The following is a 24,442-nucleotide window of genomic DNA, read 5'->3' as shown; positions in this document are numbered from 1 at the left end:
TTTTTTAATTATTAGAAATTGATTTGTAACACTTCTTCAAAACATTTTCTTCAAAAAGATATGCAGAAATTGATTTGATAGGAAAACCTTTGCTGGACTATGATTTTCTACAACAAAATAATTTATTAGAATAATTACAGATTTCAATTGGTCGAGGGAAAATGCATCATTTTTGATGAATAATTCCTCTCGGGTACTGTAAGAACTCCACAGTAAGAATTTTTCAGGAAGACAGGCATTGCCCACTGCTACCCTGCTTAAACTACAACAATGTAATTGATGCATTTTCTTTTAAAATAAGAGTGCGTCTAAAGGGTAAAGTTGGTACTACTTACGGAAATATTTAGCAGACTTTAACTGGCTTGTGAGCTAGCCTGCATAACAAATATTAGAAATTCACACAAGCTGAAAGTCAAAAGGGACTCTTGCACATGAACAAACCAGATCCTGACAGAACTGTGTACCTTCGTACCTACACATTTAAGTCTCACATTGCTTGAGGAAGACTTTTTGGGTTTGGGGTTTTTTAAGCAATTATGTCTAAATAGGCGTTTAATAAACAAAGCTCGAGAGGACAGCCTCAAGTTTCCCAAGCCAAAAGATGCCAATTCAATCCATGTTTTCCTAGCTGCTTTCCATTTGATTCTTCCAATTTCTGATGCTTTCATTTACTGGACTTCTACTGGTAATTCCGTATTCAATCCTTCCTATCTCCACCCTCAGCCTCAGAGGATGAAGCTTTCCAACATCACAACATGGGATACTGTTTCTGCGGTAAATTGTGTGACCTAGTTTGGAGGCTAAATAAAATGGGTGTGGTGACAGCAGACAACAGATGTCGGATTGGACCCTGTGCTTCTGTTGCTCACTGCAAGTTTTTACCTTTTTTTCAGCGTTACCTTTGCTTTATGTCATTTTCTGTGGACTTGTACGAAAGACAGCGTTCTCTTGATATTCTTAATTTCAAAACTAATGGAATCACGTCGAGATCTAAACAATTCTGACCACAATAAACATACTAAGGGTATTAACAATACCTTGGGTATGTGAACATACCATCAACGCGGAATTTCATCAATACATACAAACACCTGTCTGCTAATTTCTATGGAAAATATACTTTTATTTGCCAGTTGTCTGACTCAAATCCCAGAAGAATAATTTCAGTGCATTTCACAGGCAGAAGGCACTGGCCCACATTATTCACACCTCTAGACGGAATACCTGGCAACACAGGGAGTCAAACACCAGCAATTAAGTGTCTGTCTCCAATTTAAAAATAATTCTTCAAGTCTAGCATTTTTGTTTTGGAATATGTTTTTAGCAAGTGTTTACCTTGCTTTCATTTTAAATTATACATTTCTCCAAAAGAGCCATGAGGCTTCCTTTCCAAAAAATATTCTTTCAGTATCTACTTTCTGCCTTCATCTGGTATCAGACCTGAATACAAGTAACATCCCACATTCCCTTCATTCCTGTAACATCTTGTAGCAATTTACATTTTTCCAAACTTCTTTTGTCTTTAACATTTTATTTATTAACTATTACACATAGCTTTCCTGCCTCTGGGAAGCCTAAGTGTCTAAAGAACCAAAAGTTTACAATTTTTCATTTTATTTCATTCTTTACTGACCAGATTTAACTCTTAGCAAATCTCAGTATCCTTATTTACAAAACGAGTCGAGACTCCTCAGAGGTCACAAAAATTAGGTAGCTCTAAAGTTCTTCAGAATTCTTAGACATTAATATAAATATACAAAGCATACAGAGGTCAAACTCCTCTACATGCAATTCAGGGCTTTAGTTCTCTAAACAGACTGTTCTTAAGGCACTTAAAAAGATCCAGACTCTGCAGTAAATCATAGAAATATTTGATCATTGATCAATCTTATCATTCTGGTCCGTCTTCTGAACCCTCTCTTGCATAACGAATGTTTCATGGGGATACGTTCACCTCTCCTGGCCTGAACAAACTCTGTAACAGTTTCTTCTATCCAACTATCCAATAATGGTGAAAAAATATAGAAAGTAAAGCAGAGGAGAAAGTTATCTGTAAAGGCAGAGCAGCTTACAGTCTCAATGACTTTTACAAAAAATTACTGTACCTTATATGACCACCAAAAATATCAGTAATTGGAGTCTGAACAAAGTCAGCCTGTCGAGTGACTGATGATTTGTTGCGAGGTCCCACTTGCTCCCATTCATCCTCACTGCCTTCCCCTTGTTCATCTTGTTCCTCCTCTTCATGAACAGTCTGAGCCTCAGGGCCATTGGACACGGAGAGTTCTTAAAGTGAAGAAGAAGAAGAAAAAAACCACTCTTTTTTTGTTTTTACAAATAAAATATGTATACAGATAAAGGATTTGAAAGGAAAACACCCAATGGAAATAATTTTGAGAGGGTAACATGTTTTCATAGATTTGACAAAGTAAATGAGAACAAATATACGCCAGGTTCGCTCATAGTTGGACACATCCATATGTTACCAGAATGCAGCTCACTGATGACTGTATGTAAACAGATGTAGTTTTCTAGCAAAGTTTGATATATTTTTAGTAGTAAATTTAAGGAGTAGAAAATTAGAAAGTGAAGTGTTATTCTGGAAACATAATTATGCCATTATTAAATACAACTTTTCTGCACAGATATTCTACAGGGAACCCAAGGCTTAGCAAATATTTTCTTTGCAAGTGCCAAAGTCAGGAGGCTATAAACTGCACACAGCTAAAGAACAAAATATGGAATGATCACTTTATATCATAAAAAAATTTAGCCTACTGAAGAGAAATTGGATAACTAGTGATCTTAATTCTATACTTGGCTTATCCTCAGCTAAGACTAACCGTGTTTTCACTTTTTAACACTTTTCATAGGGAACCCAAACATAAAGCCACTGTAAAATAAAATGGCATTTTAGTCTGCACACAAATTCTAATACTCTTCCAGACAAAATTTTTCTCCAACTTTGTCAATAAGAATTTTAAAATAATTCAATATGCTGTGGTTTATATTAGATACAAATTAGCCATTAGCCTAGACGTTTCCACTTCAGAAAAAGATCTTAATTAACAGTGGTTTAAAGATCAGTCAAAAAACACACTGATGTATTTTTGAACTGCCATAGAGAGCGCCAAAACCCCAGTAAACAACTGACATTGCAGGTACTATGAATGGCAGACAAACATACCCACGCTTAAGACCAGACTACTCAACTGCAGTTAGCCTCAAATAATGCTCAGCTGAGCTCAGTAAAAATCCGTAATACAGAAATTTGTTGTTTAGGAGGACCGTGTATATGGCATTATGATTGTCATTCAGAGTATTTACAGAATGGTAATGCTTTTCCAAACACCCAGTAACACTTCATATCATTTGTCAATTGGACAGCGTGGCCTAATTTTATCCTTTAGACAGCTTTTTTATTTATTTTTTAATGTCTTTGAGTCTCCTAAGCATGGCATTCTATCCCTATCTTGACATCTACTCCCAACATTATTCTGTATTACAGCATCACCACAAATAAAGAAATTAGGTTTGCTACAAAAAAACATCAAACAACTAACTTTCATTATGTGGAGAGAGAAGTTTCTTTAGAGTCAGCATTTCTTCATGTAGCCCATTGAGGATAAATCCCAAGTATTCTTCAGCATCCTCTTGTCTGCCCTGAATAAAATGTTGGTTTTTAATTATTACATAGCATTTTCATGGTTTCATTTTAACAGAAGGTTCATGACATTGAACATCTAGCTTTCTCCTATTAATGTAGCTAATTCATCAACCACTCAGTCTAAGTTCTAAAGTCATATAAAGTTTATATTTTACTACAATAATCCCTCATTTTAACCAGTTCAAAAAGAACCTACACATTAATGGCTAACCTGCCATAAACAGCAAGTACACATATAAGCTTGACCCGGATACAAAAATTTCTGTATTCTTTTCAACAGAAATTTGATTTAACATGCAAGTTGGTAATTCCTTTTTTTGCTATTTCTTATAAAAGTAGTGTTAAAAGTTGCTGTCAAACCAAGGCCAAATCAAAGCATGGTTTGAACAATTATATTTTCTTTAAATTGAAACTAAACCTGAACTAGTCTCTGTGGACCTCCAACCATTCTAAGTTGAATCCCAAGCAGAAACAAACAAAACCGCTCATTTCTTAAATATAAATCAATAGGTATCTTTATAAAAGGAGATGAACCATTCCAATTGTCATTTTTTTCATTATTCTGACATATCGAACTCCCAAACTTATAATTAACATCTTCCTATAATTTAAGTCCCAAGACAGTCTAGCTTCATTATAATGATCTATCCACTAATTGATTTTAGTAATATTCAGGCACAGAACCTCATGTATGGATTTACATTCTTTTAATGACAGTAACTGACTTGCAATGCAATTACTGAAGTTAGAGATTTTTAAGTCACACCTTTTCTGACAGACTGGACTTTATAACTGTCAAAAGTCTATAAATGTATGTAGGTTCAAAGGCAGCTCCTGGTCGGATGTCTCTCACAATTTTATCGCCTAAAGCTGCAAGGCAAAGAGAAGTACATATAAGTAACAATATAGATGATTTTACTACGTTATACCTTAATATTCTCTTCACACATCACTAGATTTTGGATTTCAAACTTTTTGTGTTTTGTTTTGTTTTTAATAGTTTTATTACCATTTTAGCGACTCAAGCTCAGTATTCCTAAGATACAACACTTATCTGTAACTTTTTTTAAAAATATGTTACATCACCCTACACAGACTTACAGACGGTCTGGAAAAGTTAGTACTCTCTTTTTATAGTCAGCACTCTGAAGATTAACAAGAATATCCATAGCCATCACAAAAGAACAACTCTGCTTCTACTTAAAATTTTGTACTTCTTTTGTATTCAAAGAACACTTCCTTAAATCTTTTATGTATTTGTATTTCTAATAGATCACTTTTCCTCACTGCAAAAAAAAAAACCAAAAACCAAACACACAAACAAGATACAGTTTGACAGAACGTTCAACCTAATGGTAATACAAGGCCTCAGAAACTGTATTTGAAAACCACACAATACAACAAATGACCTAGAAGTATAATAAGTTGCATAAGGCAGTAAGATTTGTTTTACAGAAACAAAACTTAAGCAAACCACAGAAATGTCTGAACTGTTTGGAAATCACTGGAACAACCAGCTCCTCGTGCTTTTTTCTTTTAATGTTACATAAACACATTCCTGAAACTGTCTTTTATTTCTATACGTTTTGAATACAACAGACTTGGTTCAGAGATGAAAAAAATGAAAGCTACAAGATAAATTATTCGCCTTAAAAAAAAGTTCTATTCCTCACTACATAATCATCACTGATCAAACTCGTATTCACATTACCAAGAATCATACACTTGCAAAGTTTTACCACTGAAACAGTGCATAAGATGGGGAGGAATTAAAAGCCACGATACCGTGCTGCGGGCAATCTCTAACAGCTAGAGACACCTATTGTGGCCCCATTTTGTTCCAAATGAATATGAGTCTTTAGTATTTAAGGAAGAACAATAGAATTGAGCCAACTGATAAACCAGACAGCTGGAAATATGTAAGGAAGGAAGCGGAATAAAATACAGTGAATGTCACATTTTGTTAGAAAGGGCATGTTCTTAGAAGACATCTTAACTAATAAGCTAACCTTCAACAAAAACTATTCTTATTGCACTTGTACATCTGGTCTACCAAATAGAAGACAAAATATAAGCTGCAACACCTATGACTTCTTAATACGAAAAGGTGTTAACACTGACAGAAAAGCAACTGTGAACTTTTTTAAGTTCATCTAAGTAAGTAAAAGCAAGTAAACAAGAAACTCCAGAAGTCCAAAGAGCCATGAAAGTGATCAGGCATCAGTATTTAAAGATCTTAAGTACATCACAATGCAGATCCTTACCCCAAAGCCTTCTTATTATGATTTTAAGACTTTTCTCCCCCTATTCCCACTCACCTTGTTTTGCTTTAGGAGGTACAGGCATATTAGTGAACTCATTCATTAAACGAACACTGAAACAGAACGGAAGGAACAACTAGACATGAGCAGCAAGTTAAGACTTAGAAGGACAAATAATAAAATTAGATCATTGTCATTACTGACTGCCAGAAATAAAAATAATCAAATAATATCATAATGAAGTCTGAGTAAAGTTCAGACATAAAAATTAGCCCGATCACTGCTAACAAAACCAAGGTGTTAGATTAGTTCCTGCAGCTCTCACAGTTCATTTTTGCATATTAAACACTACTTAAGACTGATATTCCTCAGGCAATAGGAATTTTATCTTCCTTGACTAGTCAAGCAATTGTAAAATACCAAGTTCGTTATAAAAGCCATGTATCACCAAAAAAACACACACAAAAAAAAGGCTTCTGAATACATATCAACTTTCAACAATTGCAGTAAACAATCTTAGATATTTCTGAATGAGCTTAGTCAGATCACAGAGTTATAATTTTTTGTTAAACAAGCTACTTACAAACTGTCTATCATTGGTGTTGAGGTACACGGCCGCTGTGATTTTGAATAAATTGGAATGGACTTCATTAAATGATACATTGGAGGGCAAGCAACCAAGGCTTGCAGGGTCTATGCAGTGGCATTAAGGAAATATTCCGAAAACATAATCTACATATTAACAAAATATTCAATTATATTTAAAATTATATGCAAAAAAGCTAACTCTTTATTATGTAGACAAATCCAATAACTAAACTGGAACAGGCGGATGGACTTTTATTACAGTGTTAACTAAAAAGGTACAGAAGTTATACTAAAAACCCCAGGCATCTTGTAACACGCAGTGATTTCACTGACAGTTTAGTCACGTCAAAAACTTTCATCAAAGGGGAAGGAAACATTTACTCTAGGAGAGGAAAAGAACTTGCATAGGAAAGACTTTATAAAATTAACAGTTTGAAAATTGGCAAGTGATAATCGGTAACATGTTTTCGGAGAAGAATGGAAGAAGCCAGCTGACACACTGCAAGTTAAAGGTGACGATTCACCCCCGTAACCCAACCAAACCAAACAATCCCGCCGTGACGGGAAACATTCTGCTGCGTAAAGAAAAGTTTGGAGCAACCAGTAAAACTACAGTGTACGTTGGAAGAAAATACTTCAAAAAATATCAAAATCTGTGCTACTTGGTGAGAACAGTGAACAAAGGAAATGTATTAGAAGACTGGAAGAGCAGGGAAATGTCAAAAAAGGCAACAATCTCAACAGATTGAGAGACTGAGAGAACTCGATCCCTGTAGTGTGCAAAAATTGAGCAACAAATTCTCATGGAACATGTTAAGATTGAAAAAATGGGAGCTAATACATACAATTAGATGAGTGCAGAACTGGTTGCATAAGATAAAAGCTGGTGTTTAAAGCACAAACGCTTGTCTGGAAATAGGTTATTCAGTTCTGCAATGATCAGTCTTGAAATTGGTCTTAATATTTTTCACTAGCAGTACTAGCAGTAAAAGTATCCTAACTGTCCCTTGCAGTGAGCCACAGCTAACAAAGGAGATATAGATATATTAATAAAAAAACCCTATTATTAATAAAACTATCATAATACAGCACTGAAGAAGGAATATTTGTCACCCAAGGTAAGAGTTATTTTTGCAGGTGACTACAATTCTAATACTAAAAGCTAATCTTCCACCCCGTTGTAAAAGGATGATTTTCAACACTGCATTTACACAGATGATATCATAGTGACTCTCCAGAAAACCAAGTGATCCGCTTACCAATTGCTAAAACAAAGCCTAAGAGTAAGAATAGTTACTTCCCATACAAAAGAGAAATAACCACTTAAGCTGATGCACAGAGTCATGAGTAAACATAACCAGAAATTACAAGAAGGTTTTCAGTCATGAGAAAGTTACAGTTCTGAAATATTTTGACAGAGGTAACAGAGACAAATTGCAAACAGGATTGTGCAACCAACGGCTGGGGAACCCTGGACATCAGGTTCAATGATCCAAAAGACCTTTGGATTTCCAGATGCTCCCCTTACATATTTTAACCACAGCAGTGGGATATGGGAAGACAAACACTTTTATAAAATACTTACCAGAACAATCCAGAAAAACTTTGACAGCTATAATATACAAATTTTAACTTAAGCGTATTAATTTTTCCAAGGTAAGGATACAGCATTGATGTAGCACCAGTTTCCTTTGTTGATCAGCCCTCGCGGTTGCAAAGACACTGGTTTATGTATTAGTCTTACATTTTCCAGTATTTCTGCAGAATAAGAAACAGTAAACTGAGCATCAACAAAATACCCGTGCTAGCCATCCAAACAAGTATCTGTTGACGCATTACAAAATAATTCAAATCAATTCACAAGATTCCCAGAAACTTCAGCAAATAATTCTCATTGCACTTAAAACACTGCTCATATTTCAAATCAGACATTTCTTCAGCTGAAGACATCCCAGAATTTGGGTCAGGAGGATACTGGTACAAAACCCAATCATTGTCATTTCAAAACCGAGACGACCTATTTGTTTTTATTTTTGTTTTCCTAAGATCAGATACTTTTATTTATATACCTATATAGATATAAAATCCCATTAGATGTAATCTCCTGCCACTAATTTTGTGAAGTATTTCCCAAATTCTTCTGTTTTTAAGAGAAGTGAAGCTGATACAGCAGTCTCAGTTTACAAGTTTCAATATACGCTATCAACAAAAACATCTTCGTGCAAACGGGACAGACAAAACAGTGTTCAGAAGACCACCTTAACGTCTATTTACCAGTTTAAGACTTTGAAAATCTACAAGATAACAGGCTTACATAATGTAATGCCTACTGGTTGGTTTCCTGCTTTCAAAGACTTCAGCAATGGCCCAAGTTTAAAAATGAGAAACCACTGCACATAAATAAGTCTGTCTCAGTTATGAAACTGAGAGCAACAGGGGGAGTTTTTCCAGGAAGCCTGACCTGTTATTTAAGTACCTAAATAAAAAGTGTTTAAGGAAAATATTGGATCTGGTATATTTTAAACTTGCAAAATAAGGACAAGAGGTATACAAGACAGAATAAAAATGCAAATAAACATAGCAATTGTCTACCAAAGGGGTTATGTATTTTTATAATAAATGCGAGGGCCTCTAAAGCCCTTATACGCTACACCACATAAACTTAAGAGTTTGAGCTATTCACCAGAAGGATTATGTAAACAGACAAGATACCATGACAGAGGTGGAGAAGCAGAGGCACAGCGCCATAACTAAGCAGAGGAGGTGGAAGAACTGCAAACAAAATCCATGTCCTTCCACTTCAAAACTATCTTTTTACCTATAAGATCACACTTCCTGCTGACGTTACCAGTTCTAACCAAGTAAAAACATGCCAAAACCCCCAGAAAATATTTAAATCAGTCCTCTATTACATAAAAAAAACCCCGACCCCGAAAGGGCAGACAGCAAAAAGATGTAAAAGGGAAGATGTCAGCACCTAGCACAGATGCAGCTGAAAATCCTTTTGTGAGTGTTGAAATATATTTGTTATTAAATTACTAATGCTCAAGTATTTTGGAATATATTGTTAATGTAGCAAAGTTTGAAACATGTCATGCACACACACAATCTTTCTGTTAACATAACTAAGCACTGTCGAAAATTAGGATAAAAGTAATGAAAAAAGTACTTTTAATGTCTATCAATAACTTTTTACCTTAACTGTATTCTTCCCCATTTTTGTATCATACTAAATAAAAAAATTATTAAGACGTTTAGCATCCTCTTGTGGTCATAAGACTGCTTTGTAAACAATGTCTAGAGCAATTACAGTGAGTTTTGTTTCTTTTAACATTAAGAATTAATTTTGTGTACAGCAATTCCATTTAATACCACATTTGCATCTCGCACCTAACATTTACACAATAACTAAAAGAACTTTTACAAGAGTATCAGAAGAAAATTACACTTACAACCATGAGAAAACTTTCTTAAAATTTCGAAACCTATTATAAAGCACACGTCACTAACCAGAAAGAATTCACATTCGTTTTGGTGGATACCGACTTGTGAAATGCAGCCTTGATTTAAAAACGTATCCAGAACGATATTATCATGTTTAGAAATTTCTGTTGGTACACAGAACACATTTTCTTAAAGTTAATTCACTGGGTGGTGTTATTACAAATACCTGTCAAATTTAAAAATAAAAAAAAAAGGCAATTCCCTAATCAATCTAAGTCCAAAGTTTAACAAAAAGAGAAACCAGGTGGATATGGTCTCCAAGCTGAAGAGATAGGTGTTACGTAGTAACAATTTAACGCTTAGCTCGAGACCCTTATCAGATTTTTCTTCAAATCGGGATAGTGATAAAAAATGCCAACAACACCGCTGGATAATTCTACACGGAATCAGCTTCTGCAAGAATGCAGTTTGATAGTACAACAGGCTAAATTTCAGAAGTTATGTATTAAAAAGCCCAAACCTTGTATGCCTCCACTCCACAACCACCTGTTCTAGCGCTTACCTAGTTTTATCAATAAGAAAAATTCTTCTACTATGTAACAGTGAAACACATTTGTTACAAATTAAACTAAGTAATCCTTGCCTTGTTCAGTACAGTACAGTCTTGGGAGAGCAGCAAATTGCAATCTTCTTTATGAATTTGTTTTACATATTTGAAGTTACATCCACGATCGCTACAACAATCTCACCTGAGACAAAGTAAATCCAAACTTTTCATGTTTGATCAAAAAGTATGGTTTTCAAATCTTACTTCTGTTCTTGCTGCTGCACTATATCTTCCTTTAGAAGTAACGCCCCCAAACTGGCATTTTCATCGCGTCCTCATCAGCAACAACAGAATTATAGTTATCTTCCAACTTTTCCATGTAAATTGGTATAAACGGACACTAGAAAACAAACTTTGCCTTCTTCAGCTTTACTAAGGACACTCCCTGGAACTTCCAGATCCTTTTATTCTCTAATACTATTACCAACCATTTATTCTTCGCACTGTACACTTGCATTTGATTTCTGTTCTGGTGTATCCTTCCATACTTGCATTTATTGGATTCCTCTCCTTCTAATTTAAAATCATTCCAGATTTAGTCAGATCTTAAATGTTTGTGCTCTTCAGTTCATCTGAAATTCTGCCTGCTGTAAACAAATTTTACATGAACTGTTAACTCCATCATCTCCAATGAAAACACCGCAAGAAAACATGATTCAGAAAATCTTTTTTAGATTCTCCCATTGAAGTTTTTCCTAAAGAGATCAAGAACAGTTAAAAGACTACTCAAAGAAAAGCTAGTTTTCCAACTCACTTAGAACATTATATAAGGCATTATTATGCCTTATATAAGGCAACGCGTTATGCATCAGAGGGTAGTAAATGTGAAACGCAGCAAGAGAAGCCTGAAATTGTTTGTTTGGGTTTTTTTGGGTTTTGTTTGTTTGGTTTGGGGTTTTTTTGGTTTTTTGTTGTTGTTGTTTTTTTGGTTTTGTTTTTTTTTTTTTTTTTTTTTACAAATATGGACCATTTATAACCTTACTATCCCTTCAAAACAAATTATTAAAACTTTTGTCCTAGCATCTAAGTTTAGGCTACAGTGTATCATTACTACGGTTGTCCCTTTCTAAATATGGAAGTGCCATACCTGTACTTCTTCACCATTCTGATGTTATCTGCCTGCAGTTTTGCCAAATAAACATCAATGGTTCCTAGTTTGCTTCAGAAGTTCCTTGAACTTGTTCGCTAGTGTTGCCAGTACAGCTTCTCACCACATACCTTAGCCACTTGATAAAATTAACTCTTCGGTACTTTTTTCTCATCAAGATTAACATGAAATTTGTTCGTCTGTTTTATTTATTTTCTAGTCCTGATCTTCATCTCCTTATCTTGTGTAGCTTCATTTACATTTGAGGACTACGAAACCACAGACCTTTGCAGGTCGAAACAAGTAGCGTTAAACTATCTTCAAGGTTCCAGTGAGCCATTAACATCCCTTGTAATAAACGGTGAAATTGAGGCACAAGCCAGCAAGTTGTCCCTGGAAAAGTAACTTATCTTCTTGTGTCCTGAGCACCTGTTCTAAATAAAAACCGTACCAAAGGGCCTCAGAGCTCAAACATTACATCAGATTTGCTACTTTTGCTTGCCGAACTCAAGGTACTTTAGGTCTAGATTTTCCCTGTGCTTAGCGCCCTATGGCAGTTGTGGTCAAAAATTCATTCCCATTGGCGTGAGTTGGAACTGGTGAATTCCCAGCAAATCCAACAACAGGATCTCAACTCAGCCACACAGAAAACAAGGAGCATAATCAGCAGCTCCCTATGAAAAATACATGCAATTGCTACATACCCTTATACAATGACCTTAACCTAGGCAGAAGATCTGATATGAAATATGTACGGAATGGAGCAAACGACCTGTCTGGAAATCATAAATTAAAACTCACGTAACACATTTTTGAGCGTGGGTGCATGAACAAAGCCCCAGAGTACCTATTTCCCAAACAGGAGAGAGAACATTAAAAAACAGGACAATGAAGAAAGTCACCTTTTTCTACAGAGCAAAGCACTGATTACATGGCATTCAGATCTTCAAGTAAACATTCTATACCGAAATGAGCAGCATTCGAATTACAGGAATTGCAGGAATTTAACTTCTACATAAATCAGCTGCAGTAAGAAGATTAATTCCTTTTCACTGGAAAAGGATCTATACTCAGATTATTCCTCTGCAAAACCAGCTAGCTAATAGCAAAGGTGCAGAAGAAAACTTCATAAAAGCTGTATTGAATAAAAAGCTCTGCTCCCACCTGGTGGCAAAAAATAGTACAGAAACAGTAGACGTCTAGAAAGTTAACTTAAAGCTGAAGCAACTTGGGCAAGACAAAAAAAACTTCTTCACCCGTGGACAGCAGTTCTAGCTTTACAGTTGTCACAGAACAGTTTTAAGTTAAAATTCATTACCAAACGATAACTTAAGATTTTAAGAGTACAACATACTCCCCATGTATGGCTTCATACAAACCATAACCTGCTCATACACTTTTTTAATACAGTCAACTGTGTTTGTGACGACTAAGTGAAAAAAACACACAGAAATATGAATTGTTCTGACAGCTCTCCTCTCAACAGTAATTAAACCGTTATTGAGTAAAGAGGAGATGAGAGGCGGGCATATAATTATGGGTACTCTGAATAGAAATCTCCAGGTCAGCTTCCGGTTAGAGTAAAAAAATTGAAGCCGTCACACACAAAATGCCATTGTACTTGTAAATTAGCTTGTAGCATAAATGGCAGGATTATGCACAAGCCTTTTCATATACGGACTATTTCACAGTTTTAAAATAATTATTTTTGTTCCAGCACTCGCGAGTCAGAAACAAAACGCAACCAACTGGATATTTTTCATCATGTTTCCTGACTGAATCTGCAAAACCACATTTCTCATTAGCGACACAAATACGACAGGACCAATGGTCAAAGCCTTTATATCCCACATTGGCTTTCCCGATGTACCCTCTGGACAGTTTCTTACGGTTATTCTCTAACAGGCAATAGCTAGCATTGTTTCTGAATAAAATAATACAGTTTATAATGGTTAAGGATAATTCTTCAAAATTTGAAAGACAGACCCTCTCAGACAGCAAATCAATAAATACAAAAACTATTTCCTGTATTAGAATTTATGACGAAAGGCCTATTTAGACATTGCGCTGAAGCTACGCTAAGCGTCCAGGAATTTCAGCTACTTTGGCATAAATATATTAATACTCTTGTCTTCTTGTAATAGAACGCATTACAAGATAATAAATACCAGGTAATATAACGCACCATTGTTTTCAGAACAAACTTTTCTAACGTTCTCCCTACTACAGCAGCACACAACTGAGTGCAACCAGCCTATTCAAAGATCACAGATCACCGAAACATATTGTTTGACAAGCAGCATCTCGGATAATGACTTGGTAATGTCTCATTGGAACGTTTACTCAGGGGGATACAAAACTAGCTTATTTAAATGACGTCTTTCATAGCAGTGTTTGAACAATCATCGTATTCAGAACAATAACAGAGGAATCTTCTCTATCAATATTTCACGCTGTGTTTACAAGCAGAGTTAATACCCTTCCAGTGTGACATCCACTCGTGTGTATTAACTATACCTGCAATCTTTATGGCTACAGGATCCTCTGAAACTGGAACAGGTCCCTCTTTGACTTCAACCTGTTTTTCAGGGACCAGAGTAGATGTGGCAGGAGGGGTATACTTAGTCTCAACATAGACCACAGATGTGGAAGCAGAGGGCTTGGAATTGTGAAAAAGACTAGCCCACGATTTTGCAGGCTGATTAACAGGGACTGATCCTGCAACCGGGACTGTTGCCTCAGTAGTAGGTGAAGCTTCCTCAGGCTTAGCTTGGTCTGAGTCAGTGCTTTCCACAGTGTGCAATTCTACCCCATTGGCAGCTGTGTCCTCACCAGAGGATTCAAGTGTTTGTCCATTAGTAACGCCAAGATTTTCAGTAGTATCAGTACCAGCATAAGACTGTACAACAGCTGTCCTTAAAGGGCTATCTCTGCCAGTCTCTGAGGGGATGCAAAACTGTTCAGAATTAGTAACACGGCATACCTCAGGCTGCCCTGCAGTCCTGGTATTGTCTAGTGCGCTAGAAACAGAATCATCAGAGACAGCTTCATTAATGAAGTCCACAGAATTGTCCGGGCTGTTGCAAGTCCTTGGTGTGGCCAGAGAGGGTATGTCTCCCGTCAGCTCTGTGTCCTCCGTGCTTATGCTGTTCAGTCCCGATGAATTGGCGTGGCCGTTTACAAGAGCTTCTGTGGGAGCGATGCCATCGCTGACATCTTCCAAGTAACTGTAGTACCCAGGCGGTCTTTTTTTCTTCTTTTTACGCTCCCTTTGTCCAAGGCCTCCAGACAAGCCATCATTTTCAGCGTTAGAACCGCTGTCCAAAGCGAGGGTGGGATCAGTGAACTGGCAGTCAATGGAGTTGTAGTTTGTTTCACTGAGACTATCATCAGGGGTTTTCTGAGCAGATGCACAGCTGAGAATGAATTCTGGAGCCTGAGGATTCAGAGTACTTGAAATACTGTAGTCGGTGTTATTCAGTACAGATGACTGTGTCTCAATAACTTCATTGACACCAAATTCAATTCTCTGATACTCTTCCCCTGGACAAAAGAAAACAAACCCCAGTTAGTGAATGACATCTAATCAAAAAGCTGCAAGATCAAGAAAAAAAAAAATTCCTGCAACTCAGAAAACAAACTTAATTCCCTCAAACCAAAACAATTCTTATTCTCTATCTCAATCCTGAAGAGGATTTCAAGACATCATTTTCTTAAAGACAACAGAGTATGATTCGGGTGTTCTTAAACAGAGTACGTAGTTTTTCAAATCACTGCACAGTTCCTACAAATAACACCTATAAAATTCACCTATTAAGAAAAACTATTAAAGCCCAATGACTTCAGCAATATTCTGCATTAAGCTAAGCACTGGATAAGTGCATATCAAATACAGTGCAATATTTAACTCCACGCTTCTGAAGTCAGCCTTTTCCACGGATAATTAGAAAATCCAAGCCTTTCCCCGTTTAACTTTTAAAAATAATTTCCACAAGTGCGATTTGGCTTTTGGTTTTAGGAGAGTTTGTTTTGTTTTTCCTGGTGTGTAAAGATTTATCACAGTCATTAATAACTGAAAAATATTTTCATCCATTGTATGGAAACAGTGTAATGACAGCTTTCGAAACTAGGCTCACCAATAACTTAACACAGGTGAATTTATTACTATATGAGAATATGATATATATATAACTATATGATTTTATGACAAGAAATACAACAGATATGCCTCAAAATAGGTCAGTGTTCAACTTGTACATACAAGCAGTACTGAAAAATTTGCAAACTGGACTGCATTGTTTTGGGGGGTTTGGGTTTTTAATTTTTTTTTTTTTAAATTTATCTCGGAACTTTGACATGCTCTTTAAGGAAATGGAAAGAAACACCGTCATCACAGGCTGCAGTATCACAAAATATTGCCAGTCAAACAGTATTACGGTTTCTTGGAACTTAATTAGTTTTATGCATGCACGCTTACTAGCGACACTGACAGTTACAACTATTTCCAGAAATATCAAATAAAGAGATAAACTTAATGACACTTCTGACTCTCAGGAACGTTAAAGAAGCTTACATTGTAGTACTTAAAGTTTTGCAGGACTTTTTATGATACGTATGTCACTGTTTCAAAGATATTCATTTTAATATTTTCTATTTCCTCAAAGATGGGGGGGAGGAGAGGGGGCAAAAAAAAATAATTCAAATTTTTAAAGACACTTACTAGAGAATTAAACAACACTAGATACTATTTCCAAAGGAATATGAGTGGATACACCACTAAACTTTGAAGATTTTGTGCAACTTACATTATGTATAGCACGTCAACAGATGCATATTTTCTAGCATACCACAGACACTCATTAGAAGTGAGGTGTTTGGGTGGTTTTTTTTGGTTTGGTTTGGTTTTTTGTTTTTATAAACACAACAAAAAGCAAGCAACAGTTTCTAAGGAAAAAAAAAAGTTATTCACACTCCTAAGGAAATAATCCTATGGGAGGACAGAGTCTAGTGGAGAATGTTTTGATACATAACTGTCAACATAACTGTTTTGAAACTCTCCAAATACTTTATACCAAAGTCCGCTGACAAGAATTTTAGCTTTAAAAAAAATTGTGAAAGAAAAAATCTAGAGGGTACGTATTTTTTAGTATCAAATGAAGAGTAACACATTCAATGTGTTTTCAGGTCTGACTTAAACATGCAATACCAACATATTATCAATTAGTGAACAAAGCTATACGACACAGATGTTAATCACTCTGCTTTGATCTATTAACTGAACTAAACGAGAAGTAAACACATTTCACATATCAAGTTCAATCTTGCTGCCAGTCAGACTAAAGGAAATTTCAAAAAAAAAAAAAAAAAAAAAAAAAAAAGATAAAACCTCTCCACACACATCCGATTTCTCTACATCATGTTAACAAGTGCCTGAACGTCAAATTTTCTTCACCTCTCCTCTACATCCACGAGAAAGCATTTTATAACACCATGCCTGTCAATCCACCATTCATCAGCTACTTCTGCAATCACTGCCTAGCTATCACCACCCAGACAAGAGGGCTTATGGTTCTTTTTATAAAAAATCAGCAGCCTAGGGGCAGGAAGGTGGAAAGCTGCTGCCTGATACACACTTAAGAGAGAAGGACCGGGATGTCTCAGGCATCACTCTAATCGTTTAGCAGCAACACCAAGTGGCCATCAGTGTTATAGACTGCCTGACCTGTCAGGACACACAGCTTGAAACCAGCCACAGCCTCCTTTGCTTGGAAATGCAGGGCACGGGTTTTAAGGGAAATGGGACACAAATTCACAACAAAACTACTCCTCATTAGTTCATCTACTAATGGAGCAACTTGTTAGTACAAGCATGAACCGTCTGTAACAGTAAAAAGCACAAGCAACAACTGGAAACACCTAATATTCCTCCAACCACAATAAGAATTAATTATTGAGCACATTTCAAAACTCTACCAATTCAAAACAAACTGGAGCTTCTGTTTCTTTTCCAAAATCCCTGTTAAAATAATAATAACGGCTTCAAAACAAAGAATGCCATTTCCCTTCATGGGTGAGTTAAGTCTACGACAGCCAAAAGCGAGAGTCCTCACTTCTGCACTCCTGTTCTGCTCCTCTACTCTCCAGCAAGCTTCCAGCGCTTGTGTTATTGAAAGCTAACCTAGCAAAAACAATAACCCAAGTTAGTACTTTTTCTTCTGTTTTGGTGAACTTATCACCTTACTGTACACTAGACAATGACAAGAGCAAACTCGGGGCAAGCGGGCAGCAGAAAACAAAGCCCGTCCCTTACAATTATAGCACAACGGTCATTTAGCTGCAGGTGCAAAATGAACATTGTGGGCTAAAATCTTGCCAAGAGCATAACTGATATTCTAGCATTTAACATACAAATTATGAAGTTACATCTGAGGAATTAAACTTCGCACCTTACAGCAGGACTAGAATAATAAATGCAGTAGCTACTGTCTGTGGGATGACTGGCAGAAGTTCATTTGCCATAAGATTGTGTCAAGTTTTTTTGAAAAAAATGAGAGGTAATTTTTTCTATTTGTTTTGACTTTCCACTTTGCTTCTGGGCATCTTTGCTTCAATCTAGTTCACAGTGCTATTTCTGAAAAGACTGAAACAAGTACATCTGTCTTGAACAACATGACAAGCATATTGAAACAAGTACCAACACATGTTCCAAGGACAAAGTCTATATACAATAGCAAAAGCTGTGCATACATAATACTAATTAATCTTAACAGAGTTCTGCATATTAGAGCTTCAGCCGTGATTTGATTATTCCTAGTATTAACAGATCTTCTAATTCCATAAGAAAGTTAAATGCTGAAGTATAGGAAAAAAATTAGACTACGGGTGGGTGACATGGTCAGTGTGTGTCATCTCATGATTATAGATGTTCTGCATAAGCATAGCATTCCATTTTAGTTTCCACAGCTTCTTATGCAGCCATCACAGTGATAATATGCATGCACAGTACAGTGCAAGCTTGTTAAAGACATTTTTCAGGCAAAACCTAATTTGCTGTCATTACCTAATCTCAGGGCTGGGAGGGGTTCTCTCAGGGTCTAGGAATGATCTGAAAAACATTTGTACAAACCAACTTTCTGTATGGCTTGTGAATATTAAAATCTCAGTCTGAAAGAACAGAACTTAAATCCATAGTTAGACAAAGCAATATATGACTGGACACCCCTGTCATCAACAACAGACAATTCCATACGGGCCTTTTAGTGAACATTTTGAACTCCCACCTCAAACTACTCAGCACACCTACTTTCAAATAAAGCCTGATGTCCTTGTTTACGCCTAGCTATCTTATTTACCTTTAAATGCAAGGCCAAAGTCGCTAAGCATAAAGCTCAGGTGTTCTTAAACATTTATATGTGCACTTTGGTCCTCTCAAGTACTTTTGAGAAATGTCCAGTCAGACACCTGCATTAGTTTGAAGGAGATTTAGATGTCATTTGTATCATTCTCATTTACATCTGGGTAAGTCTCAGCTTCCTTGCTTTCCCCTGGTTCAGGGAAAAAAAAAAACAAAAACAAAAACAAAAAACAAACAAACCAACCCTAATTTTCCTGCTGCTTAAAAGACTGAGAAAGTTCAGTTTAAACTATATAGCATGATGATCACATGGCAACTCCTACTCAACTGTCAACTTTATGTAACTATGAAGCAAGGCCAGGCTGAAAGGTGTATGGGTTGAGACAGAGCACATGTGTAACTGTTACAGCATTAAAACTGTAAACTCTGTAAAGAATTTTGACATCACCAGTCATACTTAAACCAAGAGGAAAAAAAAAAAAGGGGGGAGGGAGAGGGACTTTCCAGAAAAATATGAGAGCCGGAAACAAGAGTCAAAGGGAAAAATGAAGAGAGCACTGCTTGCAGAACTGTCTTCAGGTTGCCACTGCCAGAAAATACTCACACTATGGCTGCTACAGGAGGGCCAGCTGAATGCCACACTAGTTACTTATTTCTTCAGTACAAGTTCTCTAGCAAACTTCAGCCGCCCACATTTTTACAGCTACAGCCTGCAACATTTCTGCAAGACATTAAGATTGTGTGGTAGCACAATCAAGGAGGAGTAAGCACATCTACCTAATTAGCTGAAGTTCATGCAGTATTTTCAAATATTCTCATGGATCTCACTCAATAAAGGCGTTTAAAAACCAACCTACCAAATATATGCATATATACCTACTGAACGAGTTCTAAAGATGAAATTTAAAGAGAGGCTGTAGTAAATCTAAGGAAAGTGTCACAACCTTTAAGTTTAAACAAAATGGATGTTGATTTCTTACCATGGTGAAACTTACCTGTGGACTTAATACCACATGAAACTGTTTCATTGTATGGGGGGAGCTGTACAAAAAAAGAAATGAAACTTATTTAAAGACAAAGCAACTCTAGTAACATTTGATATCAGTTTCATTTGAAACATCTGAATCCTTTAAAAATATCATCATCATTAAGGTTTGATTTTCTGAGAGCACGTCTTGAACTCATGTTTCTATATATATCAAATCCCACACTGTAGCTTCAAGTGTCCTTGCAGATTACCACAGTTACTGAAAGATAAAGATTATCTTGGTTACACACCACAGGCTCATCAACTTCCCAAGCAATCCACCTCACAGCATCAGGATCTTCCTTCAACAGTAACTTACCATGATTTTAAAATGAGCTATATATCCTCTTTTTAGACAAAAACTGAAGAGAGACCTAATTATCTGTGAAAGGATGAAACAAAGTTTTGCGCAGGCAACAGTCACACCTGATAAACCTTCTGACTCTCAAACCTGGTTCAGCTGTAGTGCTGCCCTTACAATGTTTCAGCTAAGGTGTATTCTTAATTGTATTTAACAAAACCAAAAATGTTTATCATCAGCCTAAGCATAATGTAACCACAGCATATAGTCTGGATCGTATTGGATCTATCTGGATTGTAAATATGTCTGGTATAAACCCCTGCTATCATTTTATGGACTCAATGGTTGACAGAACTTCTGCAACTGTGTAACCACAGCTGGGCAATTCCTAATCCCCCCTTGCTTTTCCCCAAACTCCCCCAGCAGCTGAAACCTTCTCCTGTACCTACACGGTGGCCACTGCTACACTGCAGTCCAGCAGCTGCCTGGAGAACAGCTGAAGTGTTTCTGCAGGGGGAGATAAAACTTTGAGAGTGTAATGCAGTTCTATAATGCTATTTTAAATATTAATTACAATGGTGTAATAAATACCAAAAACTTCTCCATTGAAGTCTTCAGTTCTCTAAAGCTACAAATACTTACAGATTGCCTTCTTAAAGCACTTGCTAAAGCACTTCTTGCATCGAAGTGCCAAGAAAAATATTCCCAAAATTCCATTATAAAAAAAGTGCATAAGAAGAATACATCCTGTAAAGTCCACTTATAAATGATAATTCACCGTATCACCTTTCCAGGTCAAAAATGAGAATCCATTGGTCAGAAAGAGACTTCAAGCTGTTAAGAACCCGTTATCCATATTAATATTGAACACAGATTCAATATAGTTTCATTGTCAGAGCTAAAAAAGTTTCTCTAAAAGTCTGTAGTTAACAGTTTATCATAAAACTTGTAATTCTTGTTTTTCTCCAATTCAAAGGGCTTAAGAAAATACAAAATAAAAAATAAAACAAAATAAAATAAAAAGTAGTCCACCTATTGGTCCCCTATATGTCTGGTTAATCAACAGCACCTTTGCAAAGTAGACATTTCTGAGTTGACCTGTGTCATACAACAGGGTCATCTGAATCATATCAGTCAAGAGATACCTGACAGAACATGTATTAAAAATGCCATGTAAAAAGAGACATTCTAGACATCTTTTACATTGGCTAGTCCGTTGCTTCAGCCCACCCTTCAGTCTGTAGGTAAGGGACTTCAGAAGGACACTAGCATCAATGGGTGCTGGGACTCCCAGAACTGGCACTGTCCCCAACAGAATGTATGTCAAACACCACTGCAGTATTATAATCTAAGTCTTGCCCTTCTTGAATTTCACTCTAATTTTTTCAGACCACTTTTCTCTGAAATATCTCCACACTGTAAAACTAATAAGCATATTTTTATTTCATCATCCAGATAATTAAAACATTGAACTGAACCAGATCAAGGACAAACTTAAGGAACATTGTTCAACACAGTTTTTTTATTTTGATAGCTAACCAGTAAGTGGTACACTTGAGACAGTTACAAAATGAATTAAGGCTGGTTTGAATGCTGTAGGTTCATGCTTCCTCAACACGTTTTTATGAGAACAGCTTGACAGAAGTCAGGATATGACATTTTCATTTTCCACAATGTAAGCGTTAGAATAGCTGATGTAGGACACCTCTGGTGACACTACATAGAATGCAAACGTCACACTGCTGCTACTGTATTTAATGGTGGGAAACCAGCAATATAACCAGAAGAAACATGTATTACCTGAAGACCTATCCTGCATTACTTCCCACCTACCAGAGAAGACACAAAGCTAACCCTAAAGGCAAGTAGAAGCTATCTTTTTCTTTCTAAACTTCCCCCACCCCCCAATCCCACCCCATTCCCTTCATGCACTTTATTGTTTAGAGGTATACTATACTAATTATACTTGGAAAATTAAGTTACAGGAAACTAAGATGCATTAGCAACGGTGAGATTTGTGAAATGTGACAAAAGGATTTCCCCTCCTACAGTTGAGGTATTTGTTTCCTTTATGTTGAGAGGGGAGGAGGGAGGCGCAATTGAAATGTTTGAATGGAAATGTTTGAAGGAAAAACATGGAAATTGACCTAGAGGAAAACGTTTTTCAAGTCTGGAGATCAGTACAATAGCACAATACTCTTCCCTACAAAGGAAAATGGTTTCTTCACTCTCTACCAAGAACTACAGAGAATAAGAGTGTACAATACTATCTCTAGTATATTATGAACTCAAACACACAAAGCCAACTGTTTCCACTCTGTGGTTCTCACTGCCACTGTAATTAGTTCATTATTGATCCATTTCTCAGAGCTCATGCACAGCTTTCCTTGTAAGCACAGCTTTGATCGTTAGCAGGGCTCCACCTGTCAAAAACTATTAGGAATCTCTGTGCTTCAAAAGGCTCACAAGATTTAGAAGCCCACCTTACTTAAAAGTAAGAACAGTGCTGAAAAACTTTTCTCTATATCCACCTCAAAAAAAACCCCAAAAACAATCAAAGCTGAGGTAACAGGGCTGCATACATAACTCACTTTCAAAATCCTATCACTAGTGTCAGCTGTTCCAGCTCTGAAAGATGACAAGCAGAAGGTGGAATAATTAATTTCTGATTTCTAAAAATTGACTTAACATCCACATACATGGAAAGACGAGTCCTGTTCAGTGTCTTCAGTTTGGAAATTAGAAAGCTAAAGAGAGTGGTAAAAACATTAATTGTATTGTTATATTTCAAATATATACAAAGAGACATAGCTTTAAAATGTTATACTTTAAACTTCTTTTAGAAATATCTTACCTCAACAGAGCATCGTGGAGTCACAAAGAACTGATTAAATTCGTCAGGGCTGAACTCCCCAAAAATATACTAAAAATAAAAGAGAAGGATCTCTGTTAAAGAAGGATTTATATTCAATGTAATTAATAAATTTATAGTAATATTTATTAAGATACTAGCATTCAAAAAGACGTGTTGGTTGCCAGAAAACTCACCTGTTTGCATCCCAACTCTCATCTTAATTCCTTCCCAAGTCTTTAACAAAGTTGTTTAGGCTCTGGAACTGTATACAATGCATTTTCCTTCAAATTCTCACTAGAGGTAATCACAGCACAAACCGCAGCTCATCCCATGACCAGTTTTAAACCAAAATGTAAGGTGAGAAGTCGTATCAGTTCATGTAAGCCCTAGACACAAGCTGGTTTACCTTCTAAAACAACAGAGATACCTACTTACCCTTCACAACAGAAAAAAAATCCCCAAGAATTACTTTTCCAGAGTGCTGCTCAACTAATGACTTACACCAGACTAACGGTACCACTACCTAAGTGCACAAGCACAGAACCGAATCTGCTTAAGTGTCAAAAAAATACACAAGATGTAAATATCATCAATTTTGGTATAGCGGCTCTTACAAATTTTGTTACCCCTGTGCCTGAATCTCTGCATAACAAACCTCAGGTGAAATGTCTTCGCAACGTTATCTTCCTGCACCCTTTTAGATATTTTGCATCTATATTTCTATGGAGAAAAAAAAAAAAAAAAAGTACCTAACAAGCCACAAAAAAAAATCCCACACTAAAATGAGAGTTTATATTTCATTTACAGAAAATGAAACATTCCCAATAAAAAGGCCTGACATGTTGGCACTTCATAGCACCTGGAAGCTTCTATAAACTTCCACCACCGCTGAAAAGCATCTGAACATTCAAGAGAACAGAGATACTGGGACAGAAAACAGCTGAACAAGGAGTTGAATAAACTGTCAAAACAGACAAGAGGACTGGAAAATACCACTGAAAACACATTTTTGGCATGTGAAAGGACTCGCATTAAGAGAGTCACTAGTCACAAATATTATGGCTATAAGCCATAACAGGTCAATTCGATCCAGTACTTTACAGCTTACCACTCTCATTCATCTTCAGTGTACGCTGATGGTCATTTAAGACAATTCTTTGCTATTTTCCACCCTTCTATCAAAAAGCTTTTTTATCAGTGTTAGCTCTTGCTCACGGTAAATCCTTAGCTTGGCTGTATCAAAACACAGCTA

At 36.4% G+C, this 24,442-nt stretch overlaps 1 protein-coding gene across 2 annotated transcripts in view; it reads right to left on the bottom strand.

Moving 5' to 3' along the window:
* The window catches only part of USP10 (ubiquitin specific peptidase 10), a 56,081-nt gene that overhangs the window by 11,680 nt on the left and 19,959 nt on the right, over positions 1-24,442 (bottom strand). For both annotated transcript variants that reach the window (XM_082489599.1, XM_082489600.1), the window contains exons 2-10: positions 23,191-23,259; positions 20,004-20,049; positions 14,172-15,197; positions 8,183-8,274; positions 6,512-6,621; positions 5,986-6,041; positions 4,434-4,537; positions 3,564-3,663; positions 2,106-2,286 (exon numbers count right to left, since the gene is read on the bottom strand). In XM_082489599.1, coding sequence (XP_082345725.1) covers positions 2,106-2,286; positions 3,564-3,663; positions 4,434-4,537; positions 5,986-6,041; positions 6,512-6,621; positions 8,183-8,274; positions 14,172-15,197; positions 20,004-20,049; positions 23,191-23,259 — 1,784 coding nt within the window. The remainder of the gene's footprint in view (positions 1-2,105; positions 2,287-3,563; positions 3,664-4,433; positions 4,538-5,985; positions 6,042-6,511; positions 6,622-8,182; positions 8,275-14,171; positions 15,198-20,003; positions 20,050-23,190; positions 23,260-24,442) is intronic.

This window comes from Vanellus vanellus, assembly GCF_965231255.1.
Source record: "Vanellus vanellus genome assembly, chromosome: 12".
Lineage (NCBI taxonomy): Eukaryota > Metazoa > Chordata > Aves > Charadriiformes > Charadriidae > Vanellus > Vanellus vanellus.
The sequence above is the reverse complement of the archived record's forward strand: the minus strand, read 5'-3'. Positions and strand labels throughout refer to the sequence as shown.